Genomic DNA, 16921 nt, shown 5'->3' with positions numbered 1-16921 from the left:
TTCTAGATCCATCTGGTCTCTCTTTCTAGTTTCCTATGGTGCACTGAGGTACTAAAACCTGAATCCAGGGAAGACAGGAAGTGCTAAGTCTGAGGAGACACAAGAGAGCTGAATGGAGCTATACTGCCATGGTCCCTCTTGCCATCCTGTGTGACTAGTTTTAAGAGAGGATGTGGACGGGCCTCACTGGAGGAATGGTACACAAATGCCCTATCTTTCCACTCTGAGCTCTGATACATTTCTTTTTTTTTTTTTTTCTGATACGTTTCTGACAGAAGGGAAGTGGACAGGTAATACAGATTCCCATGGATCTTGTTTCTGAGGAAGACTCAACCTATGTGCAGATATCCTAATCCTCATGTCATAAAGCCATTGTTAACTCAGGGCTTTCCCCCTCATATGACTTGTGCCAGACCTTGGGAAGCAGATAAATGAAGGAACCATCAAGAGACAAGCCATGGGGGTTCGGTTTTGTGTAAGAAACATGTTCAGATACTTTAAACAGGCTTGAGGGTCGGTAGGACTCACTCAAGACTTTATGAGTTTGGGAAAAAGAGGGGATGTGAGGCAGTAGGTAGCTTTTGTGCAGAGCCATAGAGAGAAACAGTAGTTTTCACTCTCCCATTCATTTCCCATTTATTTCTGATAACAGAAAGATGGCCATGTAATTCAAATTATCATTGAGGACAAAGAAGAAGTAACTATGAAGAAGATGAAAGAGCAGCAGAAGAAAAGAGAGGTAGGTAAAATCTCTGTGTAATGTACAGATATCCAGGACATTTATGTCAGTGTCATGAGGATGTGGAATTGTGCCTCTTAGGCCACAGTTATCTTTGAGTTTAAGATAGTCAAGAGTCAACTCAACATTGGCTCATTTTCCCTCCACTCTGTTCTCAGCATGAACTCTGAGTCTGGGTTTGACTGTGACATGACGAGTGAATGGAGAAAAGGAAAGCCATCAAGAAACACACAAGCCAGGAGATGAGAATGTGAAGACCCTGAATTAGAAAGAATGTTCTCAATATGTAGAAGCTTGGAGTAGAATATATGATGAGGGTGTTAAAAACCAAAAACTGTATTGAAATACACTGTTGTGGCAGAAAGCAATCAATCAATAGGACTAGAATTAGCAGAGAATACCAGGCAAAAGCACTATGAAACCAAACCTCCAAAAGCCAATAAGCACTGATGGGGTAGAATATGACTAACAAAGTCCCTCATACCCCTAATGCTTACTTCTAGTTACTAATGTTTTTCCCTTGATCCATGTACCTGAGAGGTAGTCAGGAGGAGGATGCTGTGACTCTGAGGCAAGGTGATGTGTCCTTATCGGCAGAGAAGAACAGCACCTAGGGCCTCTTGATCAGTGTCTGCTATCTGCCCTGAACACTCCAAAGTAGGGATATTAAGAGAACCAGGCCCTTTCCAGAAATATCCTACAAGTTGGTGGCAGGCAGTTCTCTGAGTGGTCTCTCTTGTCTCTGCCTAGAAAACTAAAAATGGAAGAAGAGTAATAGCAGCCAAGAAGATCCAGGCCTGGTGGCGTGGCACCCTGGTACGCCGGACATTGTTGCATGCAGCCCTGAGCACTTGGATCATTCAGAGCTGGTGGAGACTGACAAAGGACAGGCTGCTGCAGAAGAAGCGGAGGGCAGCCCTGAGTGATTATGCACTCAGAGAGAGGGCAGTGGTCAAGCTCCAGTCTTTGGTCCGTATGTGGCGCATCCACTGGCGATACTGCCAAGTACTCAATGCCATCTATGTCATCCAGTGCCACTGGCAATGCCACAACTGCCAGACCTGTGCCCTCCTCCGGGGCCACTGTGTAGTCACAGCCACTCACCTACAGTTTCACATTGAAATCATTAACCCCTAAGGGATGGCAAGAAGGGGCACTGTGTCTCCTGTCCCATAGTAAAGGTCTAACCTGACATAAAGTATGTCTCATGGTTTCCCCTCTGCTAATGGAAATTTTAGAACTTAAGCCATGCTGCCTCCTCTTCTCCCTGGGAAAGAACTTCAGTGAGGTTCTCCCTTTGTGCCCACGAACCCTGTTCTGGACTGACAGTTCCGTATGCCATGTACTTAGTTGTCAAAACAGAAACTGAGGTCCTAGTCTACCTATATGTATAACAGAGTCAGAAGTCCCAGCTCCCATTCCCAACCCCATTCCTTTCTTCTCCACTGGGAATCTGAGAGTCAGGTAAGCTGCATCTTCCTGAAGACTCTGGGTACCTTTGCACGTGAGAATGGACACTGAGGCTTTTCTCTGTCCTCCTGGGGTTGGGGGGTGGTCTCAGATGCCTTAGACAAGGTGTCTTTGGCAATCACCTAGTGGAAAGGCCAACCTGTGGCTGACTCTTCTGGGAGGAGTGTAGTGCAGCCCCAGGTGAAGGGCAGGAGACCAGCCTTAGTGTTGATGAGACTGGGCATGCTGATGAGCAGGTGATGACCCTGGGGACTGGCAGAAAACAGGAGTTCATGACATTTCAACTCCATCTTCCCAATTCCCTTACCAGAACTCCTCTCCCTGAGGGCTGTACAGCAAACAGGGCTCCCACTGATTTTACCTCCATCCCTACTCTTGGCTCCATTCTCACTCCTATGGTCATACTAATCCAGTGCTGCTCAATAGAAATTTCTGTGATGATGGAAATGTTCTGTATCAGTGCTGTTCAGTGTGGTAGCCACGAGCCACACGTGGTTATGAAGGACTTGAAATGTGCCTGGTGCAATTAAAGAATTGAGTTTTAAATTTTATTTAAATTAATTTAAGCTTAAATAACCACATAGGGCTAGTGGCTATTCCGTTGACTAGTGTGGCTCTAGACCTTACCATCGGAGAAGGCAATGGCACCCCACTCCAGTACTCCTGCCTGGAAAATCCCATGGACGGAGGAGCCTGGTAGGCTGCAGTCCAATGAGTCTGGGGTCGCTACGAGTCGGATACGACTGAGCGACTTCACTTTCACTTTTCACTTTCATACATTGGAGAAGGAAATGGCAACCCACTCCAGTGTTCTTGCCTGGAGAATCCCAGGGACTGGGGAGCCTGGTGGGCTGCCTTCTACGGGGTCACACAGAGTCGGACACGACTGAAGTGACTTAGCAGCAGCAGCAGACCTTACCATTACCAATAACTGTACTGTTGCCCAAATTGCTTTTTCATTCCATTCTTTTTTATTTTATTCTCTTCTTCCAGTTCACCTTTCAAATATCACTAATAGAATGTTTCTTCAGGTGTGAAAATATCTTCCAATCTATTTACTCTACCATTTTTTTATAGCCATCATCCCTGACAAGCCCTTGTATCTATCTTTATCCAGTTCAGATTCTATATTTAATTATTGTGATCTCTCCCCTGAACAACATGACTTCCTTTGACCCCTATCTCTGCAAAGGTGTGTGGAATGAACTTAATCATCTACCTGCTTTGTGCCTGCAGAAGAGTAGCATGACACTCAGCTCGCATTCAACCATGACGCATGGTCCCGGTTCACATTCATGACTGCAGACCTCCACTGGACAGATTTCCCTATAAATTTCTCTGGTGTGTTTGCATTTCGTTTTTTCTGAATTGAATAATTCATAGTACCTCCTCTCCAAATGCCCAATTCTACTTCTCCGCTTGAACTCCAAAATGATGATATATGTTACAACATACTTAACTGACGAAATGGAAACAGACTGGACCCCCATCTTCCTACCACCTTATTCTCCATCCCAGCTCCATCTGGACCACACTTGCTGCCTTCCCTCCAGTTGAAATAAATGAAGAGTCTTTGATCCCATCAAAGGCTAACCCCTCCACTATCCTGCTGCCATCTCGAGGTGTTCGATCCTGCATTCATAACCGTATTGTCCAAAGTATCAATGTCTACCTCTTCCATCTTTTAAAAATGCCATCTTAATTTCTGTCCAGTTCTCTGTTTCTCCTAATAGCAAAGCATGCCATCACTGTTTCCATTTCTGTTCCCACTATTTTCTCTTCAACCCATTCCAATCAGGCTTATGCCCCGCTCACTTCACTGAGACTGCACTGATCAACATCACCAACATTCCAGCTGACCAAATCCAATGGTCATTTCTCAGTCCTTATGCATTCTCTCTACATCAGGCTACAGAGTTAGCTACTCCATTCTTGTTAAAATAATTTTTAAAGGCAAACAATAAAAATCATACCACTCAATCCATAAGTACTTTAATATGTGTTCTTAATAGAAGACCTTTGTAAAAAATATAACATCAGTATTATCATATCTTTCAACAGTCACAATGATTCCTTGATATAGAATATATATGTACCCAATAACTGAGCTTCTAGATACATAAAGCAGGATTCTTCTGTACTCCTTTGTACTCGCCCACTACTCTCCACCAGACTCTAGTAACCACTGATCTGTACTCTGTACCTATTGTTTTCCCTTTTTCCAGGACATCGTAAAAGGAATATTTTGTAGCTTTTTGAGTCTGGCTTCCTTTCATTTAGCATAATGTGTCTGAAACTTCTCTCTGGTATTGTGTGTACTCATTTGTTTTAATTGCTGAGTGGTATTCCATTTAAAGAATGTTATCAGAAGTTTTTACCAGGTGAAGGATTTGGAGTTTCTTCCAGTTTGAGTGGTTAGAAATTAATCTGCTATACATATTTGGTTTTGTGTGTGTGTGTAAACAAGTTTTGCATTCTATTTAGCTAAAAACCTAGGAGTGAGAGCTTCCATTTCTACTAGATGGTGTAACTCATTTCCCTCCCTTTCCTCTCCTCTGAACACAAACTAAATACTCTGGAAATAATCCAACAGACAATCATAAAAGGACTCTGAAATGTGGAAAGATGGCAGATTATCTAAGAATCTCAAGATTTTTAAAGGTGCACCTCGATGAATTCCCTGGGTTTTGTTTTCTCTGCCATACATCTCACACTGGACATCAGATACGTCTGCAACCTAGTACCAACAGCAGGCATAGGGAAAGCAAAAGAAAACAAAGTGAGAAGCATGCTCCCTCTGGTCAAAGTAAGAGAAGCCCAGCAGAGACTCAGCAGGGAGATCCATGTCTAGTGGCAGCAGCAGACCGAATTGCCTACAGAAGTGACTCCAGTACCTGTATAAGCCAACCCATCCCATGCCCCACGCTCACTGGTAGCAGTAGGCATAATCTGCTCACAGCAACAGTGGAACCCAGGCTTATCCACCCACACCACACCCCGTATCTGTCAGCAGTGATGACGCAGTCTGTCCTCAGCAGCAGTAACAGCACAATCCATGTGGGCTAACCCACTGCATTTCTCATCTGCTGGCAGAAGCAGGCTTGATCTGCCCACAACAGTAACAGCAGAACCTGAGTAGGCCAACGCATCTCCCACCACAAACTAGATGGGAAGAAGGAGTGGTGTCCTCCTGTACCCCAGCTCCAAAAGGCCTAGAATCTCCTCGCTTTCCACTCAGAAGGCAATCCAGACCCAGCAGCCCCTGGCTGTCTGTCCAGCCACAGAAGATCCAGAACAGGAGCCTCCTGGCCCTCTACCCAACAGCAAAGTACAGTCCAAGTAGGCCCTTCTCTCATCCAGTAGCACCAACAGAGACAGAGTAGGAAACCCATTTGGCATCAGCTGGTCAGAGAACAGGCCAGGGTATTGCTCTCTACTTCAGAAGTCCAACATCCTAAACCCTCCATCTAATGACAAGAAGGAACCTAGGAAAATGCCTTCAACATTGCAGGTGGCACCAGAAGGGGTCCAGTGGAACCAAAAGAATAAAGCAGACCAGAACTGCATTGAAGGAACCCAGAAAAGAAAGTTCTCATTGGAAATAGGGTCCACAAAAGTAGGCCAGCATCCACATGCTAAACCTAAACAGGATGCTGCCTTCTAGAACAGAAGATTTAAATAGCATCAAGAGCCTCCTAATATCCAAAATGTCCATTATACAGTAGAAAATCACTCACCATACCAAGAAACAGTAAAAGTGTGATGTTAGATATAGGTTTCTTTTTATCAAGTTAGGGTAGTTCCCTGTATTCCTAACTCACTAAGAATTTCCTTTTTATCATGAATAGGCATTGGATTGTGTCAAATGATTTTTCTGTCTATATTAAATAGCCATGTGATTTCTCTTCTTTGGCCTGTTGATATGGTGGGTCAATTAATTTTTGAATGTTTAAAGTAGCCTTGGGACTTCCCTGGTGGTCCAATGTTTAAAAATCTGCCTTCCAGTACAGGGGACACAGACTCGATCCCTGGTCAGGGAATCAAGATCCTACATGCTAGGGGACATCTAAGCCTGCCACACCGCAGCCACTAAGCCTGTACCACAACTCCTGAGCCCATGCACTCTGGAGCCCACACCACAACTACAGAGAAAAGCCAACATGCCACAACTAGAGAGAAGCCCTTGTGCCACAATAACCCACATGCTGCACTGAAAGATCCCACATGCCACAGCTAAGACCCAATGCAGCCTAATTGAGTAATTAATTATTGTAAAAGCCTCCTTCACTCTCTAAAAATAATAAATAAAAGTGAAGAAGCTTTGCTTACCTGATATAAATTTCTACTTGGTCCTGGTGCATAATTTCTTTTGTACATTTTTGGGTTTGATCCGCTAATGTTTTGTTGTGGATTTTTACTTCTAAGTCCCTCTAGCAATGTACAAGGATTCCCTCATCTCCACACCCTCGTCAACACTTACCATTTATGTTTTTGATAATAGCCATTCTAACAAGTATGAGGTTATATTTCACATGGTTTTGATTTGCATTTCCATTATTAGTGGTGTTGAGTACTTTTTTATCTGTTAGCCATTTGTATGTCTTCTTTGGACAGATGTCTAATCAGGTCACTGGCCATTTTAAAATCAGGTTTACTTTTGTTGTTGTTTGTTTTTGCTTTTCTTCACTATTGGGTTATTTGAGTTCCTTGTATGTTTTAGCTGTTAACCCCTTATCAGACACAAGTCTTGCAAATACTTTCTCTTGTTCTGTAAGGTGCTTTTTCATATTAGTGATTGTTTCCTCTGTTGTGCAGAAGCTTTTTAATTTCCTGTATCTCACTCGGGTTTATTTTTGCTTTTGTTGCCTGTGCTTTTGATGTCACATATAAAAAAAATAATTGCCAAGACCAATGTCAAGCAGTTTTTCCCTTCTCTTCTTCTAGGGGTTTTGTGGTTTTAGGTGTTACACTTAAGTCTTTGATCCACTTTGAGTTGGTTGCATGTGATGTAAAAGAGCGGTTCGATTTCATTCTTTTGCATGTGGATATCCAGTTTTCCCACCATTTACTGAAAAAGACAATTCTTTATGAATAGTATTTTCTTGGCACCCTTGTCAAATATTACTTTACCATACATATATGTATGTGTTCATTATTGGACTGTCAATGTCCCATTGGTCTATGTGTCTGTTTTTTTTCCGATACCATTCTGCTCTGATTATTATGGTTTTGTAATATAATTTGTAATCAGGAAGTGTGATGCCTCCAGATCTGTTCTCTTTTCTCAACAATACTTTGACTGGTTCAAGGTCTTTTATGGTTATATGCAAATTGTAGGATCATTTTTTTTCTATTTATGTGAAAAATGCCATTGTAATTATGATAGGGACTGCCCTGAGTCTATTGATTGCTTTGTGTGGTAAGGATATTTTAACAATATTAACTTTTCTGAGCCCTGAACATGGGATATCTTTCCATGTATTTATGTTCTTCCATTCTGTTAGCTTTTAATATACAGATTTTTTTTTTCAATATATAGATCTTTTACCTCCTTGGTTAAATGTATTCCTAGGTATTTTATTGTCTTTGATACAGTTGTAAATGAGACTTAATTTCTTTTTCAGATAGGTTATTTTTAGTATATAGAAATGCAATTGATTTTTGTATCCTGCAACTTTACCGAATTTGTTTATTAGTTCAGTTTACTGGTAGAGTCTTTACGGTCTAGTTGAAGGCATAATTCCAGAAACTTGGACAGTAAATTGTGGCTAATTTTGGTTAATTTCAGCTCTCATCATGACCCGCAAGACTATGGCAGGCAGCCATAAATGAGTTCTAGAGAAATGTGTACGAAGCTTGCAGAATCAAAGGTAAGCAATAGAGTCTGTGCTTCAATATTGGTGGGGATCTGTGCTCAGATTGCTGATGGCTGCTTATTATCATAGAGGTACAGAAACGGGTGGGGGGGGGCACTGTTTCATTTCAAGTCCCATAGACAATTGTTGCAACGCCCTCACCCTCCACCTGAAGTGACTTCCACGGGATTTAAAGAAAACCTTTTTCCCTCCTCCTCCTTTCTTTTTTTCCCCTTTTTGGAAGCCAGACAATCAAGGACTAGGACACTTAAAAGCAACCACATATAAAGGAGAATTTTAAAAGTTACCATGTATTCCCAGGGAAATGTGCAGGCCCAGAAAACCCCAAAGATGATCTTAAGTTTACACCTTATTTTGATCCTCATCACAGAGACTCCCTACAACAAACCAACAAAAACAGCAAAATCAGGGAAAGAGTGAAAATCTGACCTCTAGAAGAACCACATTGTGAGATTAAATGTCCAACCATTTTTTTAACATTCATGTTATGTATTTATTTGGTACACTGGGTCTTATGTGTGGCATGCAAACTCTTAGCTGTGGCATATGGGATCTAGTTTCCTAACCAGGGATTGAGCCCAGGCTCCCTGGTTTGGGAGCATGGAGTCGTAGCCACAAGGCCATCAGGGAAGTTCCCTCAATTGTCCAATCTTCAACAAGAACAACAACAACAAAAAACTACAAGGCATACAAAGAAAGGGAAAATTATGGCCCATTCAAAGGGAAAAAGTAAATCAACAGAAAGAGTCCCTGAGAAAGGCAAGAGGGTAGCATTAATATAAAAATACTCTAAACAACTGAACCTTTAAGACCTTATGCTGAGTGAGATAATCACAAAAGGACAAATATTGTATGATTCCACTCATACAAGGCATTTAGAGTAATCGAATTCATAGAGACAAAAAAGTAGAATAGTGGTTGCCGGAGGTTGTGGGTACAGAGTTTCAATTTTGCAGATAAAGTTCTGGAGACAGTTGTGATAGTTGTACAACAGTGTGAATATGCGTAATGTTACTGAGCTCTTTACTCAAAAATGGTTAAAATGGGAAATTTTATGTTGTATATATTTACCACCATTTTTAAATAGTAGTTTTTAAAGACTTTGGGGAAAAGAGCAAAAGATGACACAGGCCTCCATGTTGCATGATTACATTGATGCACCATTTACATAGACCACACACTGAAGGAGCCTCCCTGGAGTTGGCGGACTTGGCAGCCCTGCAACTTCAACTCTCCTAGCCATGGCAGCAGACACTGCTAATCAATCACAGACCCCACTTATCCAGCACCAGACTCTTAAAATCCTCCACACCGAACCCCAGGCAAACCCTGTCTCTTCCTCAGAGCTGATTTATGAGATGCCAAGTATTTGCCATCTTGGCAAATAAGTGAAGAGATACCCCACTTTCAAGGTAAGAGAAACCCAAGTAAGATGATAGGTGTTGCAAGAGGGCATCAGAGGGCAGACACATTGAAACTATAATCACAGAAAACTAGTCAATCTAATCACACAGACCACAACCTTGTCTAACTCAATGAAACTAAGCCATGTCCTGTGGGGCCACCCAAGATGGGTGGGTCATAGTGGAGAGGTCTGACAGAATGTGGTCCACTGGAGAAGGGAATGGCAAACCACTTCAGTATTCTTCCCTTGAGAACCCCATGAATAGTATGAAAAGGCAAAATGATAGGATACTGAGAGAGGAACTCCCCAGGTCGGTAGGTGCCCAATATGCTACTGGAGATCAGTGGAGAAATAACTCCAGAAAGAATGAAGGGATGGAGCCAAAGCAAAAACAATACACAGCTGTGGATGTGACCGGTGATAGAGCCAAGGTCCGATGCTATAAAGAGCAATATTGCATAGGAACCTGGAATGTTAGGTCCATGAATCAAGGCAAATTGGAGTGGTCAACCAGGAGATGGCAAGAGTGAATGTCGACATTCTAGGAATCAGCAAACTGAAATGGACTGGAATGGGTGAATTTAACTCAGATGACCATTATATCTACTACTGTGGGCAGGAATCCCTTAGAAGAAATGAAGTAGCCCTTCACAGTCAACAAAAGAGTCCAAAATGCAGTACTTGGGTGCAATCTCAAAAATGACAGAATGATCTCTGTTCATTTCCAAGGCAAACCATTCAATATCACAGTAATCCAAGTCTATGCCCCAACCAGTAATGCTGAAGAAGCTGAAGTTGAGCGGTTCTATGAAGATCTATAAGACCTTTTAGAAATAACACCCCAAAAAGATGTCCTTTTCATTATAGGGGACTGGAATGCAAAAGTAGGAAGTCAAGAAACACCTGGGGTAACAGGCAAATTTGGCCTTGGAATATGGAATGAAGCAGGGCAAAGACTAATAGAGTTTTGCCAAGAGAACACATTGGTCATAGCAGACACCCTCTTCCAACAACACAAGAGAAGACTCTACACATGGACATCGCTAGATGGTCAACACCAAAATCAGATTGATTATATTCTTTGCAGCCAAAGATGGAGAAGCTCTATACAGTCAGCAAAAACAAGACTGGGAGCTGACTGTGGCTCAGACCATGAACTCCTTATTGCCAAATTCAGACTTAAATTGAAGAAAGTAGGAAAAACCACTAGACCATTCAGGTATGACCTAAATCAAATCTCTTACAAGTATACAGTGGAAGTGAGAAATAGATTTAAGGGACTAGATCTGATAGAGTGCCTAATGAACTATGGATGGAGGTTCATGACATTATACAGGAGATGGATCAAGACCATCCCCATGGAAAAGAAATGCAAAAAAGCAAAATGGCTGTCTGGGGAGGCCTTACAAATAGCTGTGAAAAGAAGAGAAGCGAAAAGCAAAGGAGAAAAAGAAAGATATAAGCATCTTAATGCAGAGTTCCAAAGAATAGCAAGGAGAGATAAGAAAGCCTTCCTCAGCAATCAATGCAAAGAAATAGAGGAAAACAACAGAATGGGAAAGACTAGAGATCTTTTCAAGAAAATTAGAGATACCAAGGGAACATTTCATGCAAAGATGGGCTTGATAAAGGACAGAAACGGTATGGACCTAACAGAAGCAGAAAATATTAAGAAGAGGTGGTAAGAATACACAGAACTGTACAAAAAAGATCTTCACGACCCAGATAATCACAATGGTGTGATCACTGACCTAGAGCCAGACATCCTGGAATGTGAAGTCAAGTGGGCCTTAGAAAGCATCACTATAAACAAAGCTAGTGGAGGTGATGGAATTCCAGTTGAGCTATTTCAAATCCTGAAAGATGATGCTGTGAAAGTTCTACACTCAATAGGCCAGCAAATTTGGAAAACTCAGCAGTGGCCACAGGACTGGAAAAGGTCAGTTTTCATTCCAGTCCCAAAGAAAGGCAATGCCAAAGAATGCTCAAATTACCGCACAATTGCACTCATCTCACATGCTAGTCAAGTAATGCTCAAAATTCTCCAAGCCAGGCTTAAGCAGTACATGAACCGTGAACTTCCAGATGTTCAAGCTGGTTTTAGAAAAAGCAGAGGAACCAGAGGTCAAATTGCCAACATCCTCTGGATCATGGAAAAAGCAAGAGAGTTCCAGAAAAACATCTATTTCTGCTTTATTGACTATGCCAAAGCCTTTGATGGTATGGGTCACAATAAACTGTGGAAAATTCTTCAAGAGATGGGAATACCAGACCACCTGATCTGCCTCTTGAGAAATTTGTATGCAGGTCAGGAAGCAACAGTTAGAACTGGACATGGAACAACAGACTGGTTCCAAATAGGAAAAGGAGTACGTCAAGGCTGTGTATTGTCACCCTGCTTATTTAACTTATATGCAGAGTACATCATGAGAAACGCTGGGCTGGAAGAAGCACAAGCTGGAATCAAGATTGCTGGGAGAAATATCAATAACCTCAGATATGCAGATGATACCACCCTTATGGCAGAAAGTGAAGAGGAACTAAAAAGCCTCTTGATGAAAGTGAAAGAGGAGAGTGAATAAGTTGGCTTAAAGCTCAGCATTCAGAAAACTAAGATCATGGCATCTGGTCCCATCACTTCATGGGAAATAGATGGGGAAACAGTGGAAACAGTGTCAGACTTTATTTTTTGGGCTCCAAAGTCACTGCAGATGGTGATTGCAGCCATGAAATTAAAAGACACTTACTCCTTGGAAGGAAAGTTATGACCAACCTAGACAGCATATTGAAAAGCAGAGACATTACTTTGCCAACAAAGGTTCGTCTAGTCAAGGCTATGGTTTTCCCAGTGGTCGTGTATGGATGTGAGAGTTGGACTGTGAAGAAAACTGAGCACCAAAGAATTGATGCTTTTGAACTGTGGTGTTGGAGAAGACTCTTGAGAGTCCCTTGGACTGCAAGGAGATCCAGCCAGTCCATTCTAGAGGAGATCAGTCCTGGGTGTTCTTTGGAAGGAATGATGCTAAAGCTGAAACTCCAGTACTTTGGCCACCTCATGCGAAGAGTTGACTCATTGAAAAAGACCCTGATGCTGGGAGTGATTGAAGGCAGGAGAAGAAGGGGATGACAGAGGATGAGATGGCTGGATGGCATCACCGACTCGATGAACATGAATTTGAGTGAACTCCGGGAGTTGGTGATGGACAGGGAGGCCTGGCGTGCTGCGATTCATGGGGTCGCAGAGTCAGACACGACTGAGCGACTGAACTAAACCTGAACTGAAGTGTTTGCCATCCTTAGCCTAATGACCTTCTTGAGGTATGTCTGACAAAAGAGCTGGGGACACAGATATAGCAGACCTGGTCATTCCTTTATTGGAAGTGGTATGCATTGTTGTACTCTACAAGCTTGTGAACCCAAAGAGATTTCAAGTTGAAGATTCAGTTGGTTTTCTTTGAGGTCATAATGGCCCTGAATGAAACCACGGGTATGACAACTATGCCAGCGCCAATAGACCTGGATGATGCGGACGGCATGGAGCAAACGTAAATAACGAAGGCGGATGCACCACATGCGGACCCAGGATTGTAGCTTGACCACTGCCCATTCTTGCCTTGCGAAGGCATCTAGGGCCACCCGCCGCCTGTTCTCCATCAGCAGCACCAGTTTCTGTTTCCACCAGCATTGAATGATCCATGCTCTGAGAGCCGCATGCAGCAGCGTCCTGCGCACCAGAGTGCCCCGCCACCAGGCCTGAATGGAAACAATCGCCTTGTTTTCTTCTTTTCTCACGATTTTTACTTTGGGGCCTTAAAAGAGAAAACAGAGGACACTTAAGAAACGCATACATTTTGGCCCTAAGTTGTGGCAGGAAGGGGCCATTTCTCTGACGTTTGGGAGATCTGTCGTGAGCAGCAGCTGCACCTCGAGATCGACTAAGTGTCCTGCTTCTGCCACTCTCCGGTTAATGGACATGGGAGCCTCATCTTGTCCTCTGGGTCTCAGGGTCTCTGTCTGTACAATGGAGGTGCACCTGCACTTGCAACCTTACCCAGTTTTGCACGGACCTGGTTGACCATCTACAGCAGGAACACCCTGATCTAGAAGTGAAAGAGATAGCCATTTCACCTGGACCTGACCACCTACCTGAGAACCATGACTCTTCCCTTCCGTCGCCTCTCATCTGCTGGAAGAGTGGCATTTTTGCTCTCCCTGCTGTCTCACCTCTGACTTCAGGTTAAACCTGCCTGCTGCCTCCCTCTGCCTCACCAAAATGTTAAAAGATTCCTGCACCTCACACACTTTAAGCTCTTAACACCAGTCAACACGTACTTCATTACAAAGATACATGCGCATATGTGCATGCGCTCACACACCCCAGTCTTCCTGTACCTTGGCCTTTGCATTGCCCAAACACAATCCTCACTTTGAGTCTCTCAACCCTGTGAGGCCTGGATTCACACTCTTTGCCCTCCTCCTTAGCACACACCTTGGCTAGACTCTCAACCTAAGGAAGAAATAGGGGGAAAAGACAGCCAAGGAGGGGTCACCCCCTCTCCATTTCCTACTCTGTGTGGTGGCCGTTCGTCCCAGTTTGCCTAGCATATCCTGGGTCTGTGCCTGTTGTCCTGGTGTGATGTTGATAAGTGCCCCTTTCACTCCCTGAAGCATCTGCCTTTGGAAAATAAATTACATGGTCACAGACCTTTGAGTCACTCCACTGGGCCACAAGGGCCAGAGATAACACAAGTCAAGGCTCTCCCCAACACAGTATCCCAGATCCATCTACCCAGGGAAGGGTGGGAGGGCAGTGGCAGTGGTGTGGGTAGGGTGTTGGAAGTGGAATCCCTTGCTCCCCTCTCCTTTGCTCCTTCAAGCTCTGTTCTATCAGTGAGACTTCATCATAACCTGTGATTATAATTTGGAAGGTTTGCTGTCCTTATCAGAGGTTAGAGAGAAAAACATAAAAGTAAGGGTGCCCTCCCCACCACTAGGTGCCAAGTCAGCCACACACGAGGCTTCCTGGACTTTCCTAGGATCTCAGACATGAGAAGGGATCCTATCCTGAGCTAACTATGGAGATGTACCCAGCTCCAGAAAGCTTGGGTAGATCTATCTCATAAGACATTAAATGCCCATTGTTTGGGTTGGATAGTCAAACCCCCTTAGGTCTTAACTCTACTAAATTACCCATGGTTAGGGGCTAGATGTTCCCATTGCTTTCAGGTCTGCTGTCCAAGCCAGTGCTCTGGCCGGAAGAGATGGAGGGGAGGAAGGAGAGAGCATGATGTCATAAGGGCACCTATGACTCAGGCACCAGAATGACTCCCAACGGCTGAGCCCCTTCTAAGGAAAACTTAAGAACCTGTCCTTTCTTTCCAACCTAAATGAACACAGTTCTGGTTACAAAGAAGAACACCTCAAATACTGACCCACTGATGGAAAGGTATATAACGTTGCTCATTAAAGCCTACCTGGTATTCGTTAAGAGGGTTTTGGTTCATTTGTTTTTTAAATTTATTTTATTGAAGTAATTGATTTATAATGCTGTGTTAATTTCTGCTATACAGCAAAGTGGTTCAGTTATATATAATATATATACATTCTTTTTCATATTCTTTTCCATTATGGATTATCATAGGATATAATATACAGTTCCCTGCACTACACAGTAGGACCTTGTTTATCCGTGTTATACATAATAGTTTGTGTCTGCTAATCCCAAACTCCCAGTCCATCTCTCCCCAACTCTTCCTCCTCTTTGGCAACCACAAGTTTGTTATCTATGTGAATCTGTTTCTGTTCCGTAGATAAGTTCATCTGTGTCATATTTTAGATCCTACATATGAGTATCATATGGTATTTGTCTTTCTCTTTCTGACTTACTTCACTGAGTATGATAGAATTCAATTCATTTATTTTAATGGTTATTTTTATTTGTTTGTTTGTTTGGCTGTGCCAGATGGTAGCTGTCACGCTTAGAATCTTTGATCTTCATTGCAGCATTCGGGATCTTTTAACTGTGGCATGTGGGATCTGGTTCTCTGACCAGGGGTGGAACCGGGCCCCTTGCATTGGGAGTGCAGAGTCTTAGCCAGTAGACCACCGGGGCAGTCCTGATTTCAGTTCGTTTAAACAATGGTATACCAAATAACAGTTAAAAGCAATGAGTGTGCCCTCTATGTACTGATATAGAAGAGTGTACAAGATTTAGCGAGATTAGCAAGTTCATCAAATCAAAATGAACTAAATAAAAGCATAGATTTATACACATATCTTGTAAAGGTATTAATTTAAAAGGTGGTAGAAATTAGGAAGATATCCACAAAAATTAACAATGATCATCTCTGATGAGGATATCAGAGTTGGGGGAACAAAGTAAACTCCCTTCCTGTGGCTAAACTTCCTATGTCTTATCTATCTGTAAGTCTCCTGTTTATTAGGTCCCTGGGAAAGCAAGAGGAGAAGGCAATGGCACCCCACTCCAGTACTCTTGCCTGGAAAGTCCCATGGACGGAGGAGCCTGGTAGGCTGCAGTCCATGGGGTCGAACAGAGTCGGACACGACTGAGCGACTTCACTTTCACTTTTCACTTTCATGCATTGGAGAAGGAAATGGCAACCCACTCCAGTATTCTTGCCTGGAGAATCCCAGGGACAGGGAAGCCTGGTGGGCTGCCATCTATGGGGTCGCACAGAGTCAGACATGACTGAAGCGACTTAGCAGGGAAAGCAAGAACCACACAGGCCAGAAAACCCCTAAGACCTCAGGACCAGCCAGGACCCACATCTCAGGCTCAAGTGGCCTCAAGCACTCTTCTATATTCTTCTTCTTTCCCTGAGGACCTCAATGTCGCAGTGAGGAGACGGGGGGTCAGTCAGACACCGCACAGGGCCCCACCTCTTCCTGTTCCTGGCCTCTAAAGACCCGCTTGGCTATAGTGAGGCCCTGGTCCCCTCAGGGTCACAGCCCCGGGGGTCACAGAAATGCATTGCAGTGTGAAGAGGGAGTGTGGAGGAAATCGGTGTGGGGCTAGGGGGAGAGCAGTTGAAGAGAAGAGGAGGAGGGCATTGAAGGCTGAAAGGGAGTGTCAATGTGAAGATAATGAATGGGAGAGTGGAAAGAACAAGAGTAAATTGGAGAATGCGGCAATAGTGGAGTACAATGCCTGGGACAGTGAAGGCACAGGAAGCATCCCTGTGAAGATAAAGGTGTTGGCCAGACTCCTGGGAGACCCACATCAGTTTAATGTCCCCATTAGTCTGCCTCCAGAGTCTAGCCCCTAGTCACTACTGTCCCTGATGACATTCATCCCACTTCACAGATGAGGAAACTGAGGTGCTGAGACCTTACAACTGATTAGGGAAGAGGCCAGGGACTGGGGTGTTGGTGGATGTGGTGACCCTAGAAGCAAGGAGGGTGTTGGGGTTT

The 16921-nt window shown here is 43.5% G+C and overlaps 3 protein-coding genes and 1 long non-coding RNA gene across 6 annotated transcripts in view; 3 read left to right on the top strand and 1 right to left on the bottom strand.

The window, feature by feature from the left end:
* The window catches only part of GRM2 (glutamate metabotropic receptor 2), a 101056-nt gene extending 100317 nt beyond the window's left edge, over window positions 1-739 (top strand). The window contains exons 16-17 of the mRNA XM_061397492.1: window positions 7-197; window positions 653-739. The gene's annotated coding sequence lies outside the window, so the exon portion shown is untranslated. The remainder of the gene's footprint in view (window positions 1-6; window positions 198-652) is intronic.
* IQCF2 (IQ motif containing F2) lies at window positions 108-1937 on the top strand. 2 transcript variants are annotated; one of them, XM_061397518.1, is made up of 3 exons: window positions 108-197; window positions 653-739; window positions 1490-1937. In XM_061397518.1, the coding sequence occupies exons 1-3, from the start codon at window positions 171-173 to the stop codon at window positions 1874-1876; spliced, it is 501 nt and encodes a 166-aa protein (XP_061253502.1). In that variant the 5' UTR covers window positions 108-170; the 3' UTR covers window positions 1877-1937. The 2 variants fall into 2 exon arrangements, with proteins under 2 accessions (XP_061253502.1, XP_061253503.1); XM_061397519.1 differs by lacking the exon at window positions 108-197 and adding an exon at window positions 392-475.
* Window positions 1938-4584: 2647 nt separating this feature from the next.
* LOC133235715 (uncharacterized) lies at window positions 4585-14978 on the top strand. The gene is made up of 3 exons (XR_009732628.1): window positions 4585-8079; window positions 9258-9497; window positions 14717-14978. It is a non-coding gene; the product is annotated as an uncharacterized LOC133235715 (long non-coding RNA).
* Window positions 12842-14787, bottom strand: LOC133235711 (IQ domain-containing protein F5). 2 transcript variants are annotated; one of them, XM_061397521.1, is made up of 2 exons: window positions 14681-14787; window positions 12842-13299 (listed from the first exon to the last, which is right to left on the bottom strand). In XM_061397521.1, exons 1-2 carry the CDS (start codon window positions 14682-14684, stop codon window positions 12854-12856), a joined length of 450 nt encoding a protein of 149 aa, XP_061253505.1. In that variant the 5' UTR covers window positions 14685-14787; the 3' UTR covers window positions 12842-12853. The 2 variants fall into 2 exon arrangements, with proteins under 2 accessions (XP_061253505.1, XP_061253504.1); XM_061397520.1 differs by lacking the exon at window positions 14681-14787 and adding an exon at window positions 13637-14373.
* Window positions 14979-16921: the final 1943 nt, after the last annotated feature.

This window comes from Bos javanicus, chromosome 22 (genome assembly GCF_032452875.1).
Source record: "Bos javanicus breed banteng chromosome 22, ARS-OSU_banteng_1.0, whole genome shotgun sequence".
In the NCBI taxonomy this organism is placed as follows: Eukaryota; Metazoa; Chordata; class Mammalia; order Artiodactyla; family Bovidae; genus Bos; species Bos javanicus.
The sequence above is the reverse complement of the archived record's forward strand: the minus strand, read 5'-3'. Positions and strand labels throughout refer to the sequence as shown.